Here is a 6,000-nt window from a genome sequence, read left to right on the forward strand (position 1 = left end):
AAGATGGCATCCATCGGCGCACAAACATATACCATGGCTCTCCAGAAGTACATGCTTCTTACAGAGCAACACCAAGATCTCTGTGATCGCCTCGACCAGATCCGTCCCGAGTTCCACTCATCAAGTCGTTCCCAATTCTCCTCACCATCTACATCACCAACCCGATCCTCATCCTCATCTCTCTCGCTGCCGCCTTCGCCGAAGCGCCACTCCCGAAGTGGACGTCACCACTCACGCTCCCATGCCCGTTTCAGCGGCTGGGAAAACCACAATGAACTCACCACGATCCCCGATGAGGAGACAATCTACGAAATCTCAGCAGAAGAGCAGCGTCTCTCCGAAGTCAACGAGAGCATCAAGCGTACCCTAACAGAGCTTCTCAACTGCAGCAGTGTGCGCGCCGACCGTGCTTTCAGAACATGGGTACAGACAAGACTCATGGAGACGGAAAAGGAACTTCGCAGTGGCCGAAGGCGCAGAAGCTCAGGCAACGAGTAAAAAAGTACATGCGTATAATAACTTAATTTTCGCTGTCTTTTTTCACTTATTGCCGTCGCCATCCTTTCGGATGCTACACACACAATATGCAAGTCGTCGTGTTGAGGTTGATGGCGGCGGGTGGCAAAGCATGCGCCTCCACACACAACAAAACTTGGCATTAATTCTAATTATTCTCTTTTTTGGGGGGGTTTATCTGCTTTGGCTGCATTGGCGAAGGCGTTTCTTGGAAAGGGAATCGATTGATTCGAGCGAAAAAATAAAGCTCAGGGAGGCAAACACACTGCATGGCTCTTTTAGGGAATCAACAACAGAATTTGGGAACATGTTGGAAAAGCGATTTGAATCATTGGGGGTTTTTATTTTTATTATTTTTATTTTGTCTCTTCTTTGTCTTTCTCTTCTTCTCCATACCCACTTACACACTTCATTTCTTGTCTGTTGTTTTACTTGGTACTTCTTCCAAAGAAGAAGCCAATATCTGCATATCACGGTGTCATTCCGTGGCTTTATTTGTTGTGTCTCAACTTTCATTTATAGTTCTTGAGCCACGCTGGAATACGAGGCGAGGAATAAACGCCACATGTTTATTTCTCTTAACCATCATGAATGAAGATCTCCCGAGAGGAGATGTTAAGCGACATAGCGTCAAATATGAATACTACATACATGTGCTTTCGCAAACATAAACAAGTTTCTTGTTACTCTTTCAGTGAATGTTAATGTCTATCGCCTATGATTACCAAACCAATCTCTCAAGAATGTAGTGACTCAAACACTTCACAACTCTTTGTCCCAGTTCCAGCCTCAACCCCAAGATACCTTCGCTTCAATGCATGTCGGCCGGCCCCGCTCCTGGTTAGAGACACAAAAGATTAGCAGTGCCAGACAACACGCGTCGAGCCCACAAATTTTTGGATCACCCCTGTCTGCATCAAAAGCCCGTTGGGGAAATGAAGATCATCTCCTGCCCAGTGGGCAACAGAGGGATGGGCACTTAAGCGCCCGGGCGCTTGCACACACACACACCAACCCTGGTGGGAATAACGGTCTCTGATAGCGCTAGACTAAGCTCAGAAGGAGAAAGGAATGTCTGTTGATATGAACTACCAGAGCGATTTGGCTCTATCGATCACGATCGGGGAGTTTGTTTGTTTCCTGTTTAAGATGTGATTTTTCTTGCCACCCACACAGGCGGCACACACCGCTGCGACGAAACGGAATTTTGATCCGGCTGTGCTGTGTTAGTAGGATCGACGTGATTTGCAGACTGACAAGGTGAAGGCTGCTTGAGCGTTTCGGTGAAGTAAATGCTGGAGAGTAACATGACCGTCAGGGACGGTGACGTTAATGGACAAGCAGGTTTTCTGATCTTACAGCACGGACTGGCTTTTGAGTCGATCTATGCGACGATATGATGCTGCAGGGTGGGCGAGGCGACGGTTGGTTCTAGTAATATAAGTATATTTCGCATCACTTGTGAGAGAATCTGTTGGAGCTTTGACTTGATAGCTGAGGAGAAGCTCCGGCTGGGATACTCCTTGATGGGCGATGAATCGTGATGCTGTAAATCTATCCTTTTGAAGCGTTGCTATTGAGGCCTCGTTATTCTTGTCAGTGCATTGCACCAGGCACTAAGCAATAGTAAAACGCTTGACGCTTAAGCTTATCGCACAGAAAATAGTCTATCAAGAGAGTTGATCTAACATGCACTACTATCACTAAATAATTTCTTGTTTCTTATCTCATTGCGTATTGTTGCGCTATCACAGTCAAGTCTTTTGTTGGCCTTCGTATCCGTAGGGTAGCGACAACCATCAACTTCATTCAGCCTTGACTGTCTTGAGCCAAAAGGCAAGCTCCTGATATCCGGCAAGACTACCCTAGCGCTTCCGGGAATGGCCTCTTGTATCCGGATTGCCTACGTCGTACGCCGGGACGTCACCCTTTGAGAACAACACTAAGAATGGCACACGACCAAACCACCATGATGGGAATGACCTTCAAACGCTGTCGATCCGGCGACGGGATCAGCCCCGGGAACGATAACTAAGACCAAACCTACACCCCAACGGTGTCTCTCACTTGTTTGGGCCAAGAATCATCCCAACGTGTGTGTGATGGGGGGCATCGGCGATATCATCATGATGCTATCCCCAACTGTCAAAAAAGTCAAACCCCAGAATGTCAGATCTGAGATGACGTAGCGGGGCGTTGCTGTATATAATTATTCTCCAGGCGAAACATTGTAGTTGTACATAGCGAGCGCATCGAGATCCAGGCCGTTGGGATCATGTTGATATCTTTCAAGGATCATTCTTCCAGAAGAGTAAAATCTCCAATTAAATGGCCGTAATACGGAAATATCCTTGCTTGAGGTTGAGGTCATGTGCGTGGTTGGATATGTGTTTAACACATCCGGACATTTTGCTCCCGCCGATCTTCAAGGTACCACGATAACTGTAACATGGCGCCGCGACTCCTTTGTGACTCAAAAAGAAGAGCATCATGTTTCCGTAAGAGAAAAAACTTTTCTCTGAAACAGAGGATCATCAGGGTCCTGACTAACGTCATTTAAGCGGTTCAAAGTGCCCTTCTGACGTTTGCTTGACTTCAGCTGCGGGTCAGTCTGACGTTTAGCAAAACAAGGATTCGAAGCTGGAGTTTTTGGTCCACATGATTGAGGAACCAGTAACTGAGGCTCTGGAGGCTGAAGTTGACTGTTGCTGATTGGCGATGGTTTGTGACTTGGTAGAACAACCCTGTGAGAGGCGCACGGTATGGGGATCCGATGGGAGAACGCTACGTGAGAATTGATAGACCTGAAGGAAACGGCTGTTGTAAAGCGTTTCAGGTTAGCTGTCAGCTTGTCTAGGTGTAAGTAGTTGTTGAAGGTGTTCACGATGTTGTAAGTCAGTAGGCGGGCTGGGTCATTGACGAAAGGCTAACCGCGTTGAGTTGTGCATGTATGGCGCGAGAAACCAATATTTAGCATCAGATTTTCCATTTGGAGCACCTGGAACTTGAGATATAGAGTTAGCAATAAGAGATCAATGTCGTTGGCCAGCTTCACACGATCCTGCACTGATGTTCAAGTGGTCTGGGTCAATTAGAGTCATCGTGTGATTATGTAACGTGCACCGCCACACGCCGCAAATGCAGATCCGCACCTTCTGGAAAGCTTCGCGACAGTGGCTCATGCCAGTTACCTCATTCCTTCCAATTCTTCAACAACGCGACTTTAACCTGACAAGCTCTGTCCAACCTCTTTTTATCAATTCATTGTTTGTCACACGATCGTCGCATAGAGACCGCAAAAGCTCACGCCCACAATGTCGGTTCTCCTCGAGACTAGTGCTGGCGACATTGTTATCGACCTCTTGGTCGATCATGCGCCAAAGCTATGCGAAAAGTAAGTAATACCATCAATCCCTAGGCTTCATTTGCTGAGTGGCTGAACTAACAGATGAGATAGCTTTCTTAAGCTTTGCAAGATCAAATACTACAACTTCTCCCCCGTTCACTCCGTCCAAAAGAACTTCTCCTTCCAAACCGGCGATCCTCTCGGCCCTCTCTCGAAAGACTCTGATGGCGGTTCTTCAATATGGGGTCACATATCCGGCGACCCATCCGAACGAACCTTTCCAGCCTTCTTCCACCCCAAGTTGAAACACTTGGAGCGAGGAACGGTTAGCATGGCCACAGCGCCTCTCCAGTCCGACCCAGATGTTCGCGTCGCAGGATCCCAGTTCATCATTACACTCGGCCAAGACACAGACTTCTTAGACGGCAAGGCGGCGATCTTTGGAAAGGTGGTTGAAGGCTTCGAGGCGTTGGACAAGATCAATGAGGCGATTGTGGACGAGAAGGGGCACCCGCTTATCGACATTCGCATCAAGCACACCGTTATTCTAGACGATCCTTATGCCGACCCGCCTGGCCTGAGGGAACCGAGCGCGAGCCCTCCTCCTACCAACCAGCAATTGAAGACCGTCCGGATCGCGGATGAGGCAGCGCTACACGAAGACGACAATGTCGACGAGGAGGAGTTGGAGAGAAGGCGTCGCAACAGGGAGGCACAGGCTCAAGCTCTCACTCTGGAAATGATGGGAGATTTGCCATTTGCCGAAGTCAAGCCTCCTGAGAATGTCTTGTTCGTTTGTAAACTGAACCCCGTAACGGGAGACGAGGACCTCGAACTTATCTTTGGCCGATTCGGCAAGATCTTGAGTTGCGAAGTGATCAGAGACCAAAAGACGGGCGACAGTTTGCAATATGCATTCATCGAATACGAGGACAAGGCATCCTGCGAAGCTGCCTACTTCAAGATGCAAGGAGTTTTAATTGACGATCGACGCATTCACGTGGACTTTTCTCAGAGTGTTAGCAAACTGAGCGATGTTTGGCGAAAGGACACCAACAGCAAACGCAGAACAAATGCTGGTCGAGGCGGTTGGGGAGGTGTTGACGAGCTTGAGAAGCGTCGCCAGTACCGTGATGAGGGAGAGCGGGTCACAGGCGGCAATTACAGAATGGTCTACGGAGAAGAGGAAATGAAGGGCAAAGTGGGTAGAAATGCCCCCAAACAAGACAAAGACGACAGCCCTCCTCTACCAGGACCTCGCGACAATGGAGAGCCATCAAGGCAACAAAACAGGAGTCGAAGTCCACGACCAAGAGACCGAAGCCGGGATCGTTACCACAAGCCAAGGGACGATCGTCGAGGGGATAGAAGAGACAGGGACCGTCGCGATCAAGATAGAAACCGATACCGGGACCGCGATCACCGAGACCGAGGTAGAGAGAAGGATCGATACGGACGGGATGAAAATGACCGTAGGTCTAGAAGATAACGAATGTGCTGGATTGCGAAACGGATCACAGCAGTGCAACGCCCACAGAAGTGGTACTGCTCAGCGTAAAACTCTGACGGCAAGCATTCCGACTTCCTACGGTCTGAATGCGCCAACTAATATCATATACGCTGCATTGTGTGGCATTACACGAGCATGGAATACCCTGACAACACGAGTCTGACAGTTCTCCCCATCAAGGCGAGCCTCTGAGCCTTTGCTTTATTTTGTGATATGTGATCACCAAGTTCCCTAACATCTCACCTCCGGTCCTTCAACGGAAGATCTTTAACTCCTACGAGCAACGGGAGACAATGTGGACTGTTGAGCCGAGCCTTCACTGGGCACCATTTGCGCATGAGCGACGTTTCCGGATTATCTGACCGACAAGCACAATTACAGATGAGCGGGGAGGATCGGCCTCCCGCTGTTGAGCGACCACAAGCGTTGTTCTGGATGAGATCTCCAGGTCTACCCCATCTCTGACTGTCATGGCATCGCTTACCGGCGGCATCCCTACTACTTCCCCAATGCTTGAGATGTTGTCATACCTAACAGCTCTGTTTCGAGACGTTCAACAGATCACAGCCCTGATGGAAGTAATCCACTCTCGTCAACAGGGGCCAGGCATTGTAAGCTGGCACGCCAC

At 49.0% G+C, this 6,000-nt stretch overlaps 2 protein-coding genes across 2 annotated transcripts, besides 1 other annotated feature; both read left to right on the plus strand.

The window, feature by feature from the left end:
* Nucleotides 1-3: 3 nt before the first annotated feature.
* On the plus strand, nt 4-498 carry FPSE_08285 (uncharacterized protein; the record flags this gene model as incomplete). Its single annotated transcript, XM_009261403.1, has 1 exon — nt 4-498. One exon carries the CDS (start codon nt 4-6, stop codon nt 496-498), a length of 495 nt encoding a protein of 164 aa, XP_009259678.1.
* A 356-nt stretch (nt 499-854) lies between these two features.
* Nucleotides 855-879: a repeat region.
* Nucleotides 880-3,830: 2,951 nt separating this feature from the next.
* On the plus strand, nt 3,831-5,351 carry FPSE_08284 (uncharacterized protein; the record flags this gene model as incomplete). Its single annotated transcript, XM_009261402.1, has 2 exons — nt 3,831-3,910; nt 3,974-5,351. 2 exons carry the CDS (start codon nt 3,831-3,833, stop codon nt 5,349-5,351), a joined length of 1,458 nt encoding a protein of 485 aa, XP_009259677.1.
* Nucleotides 5,352-6,000: the final 649 nt, after the last annotated feature.

Source organism: Fusarium pseudograminearum, chromosome 2 (assembly GCF_000303195.2).
Source record: "Fusarium pseudograminearum CS3096 chromosome 2, whole genome shotgun sequence".
Taxonomy (NCBI): Eukaryota; Fungi; Ascomycota; class Sordariomycetes; order Hypocreales; family Nectriaceae; genus Fusarium; species Fusarium pseudograminearum.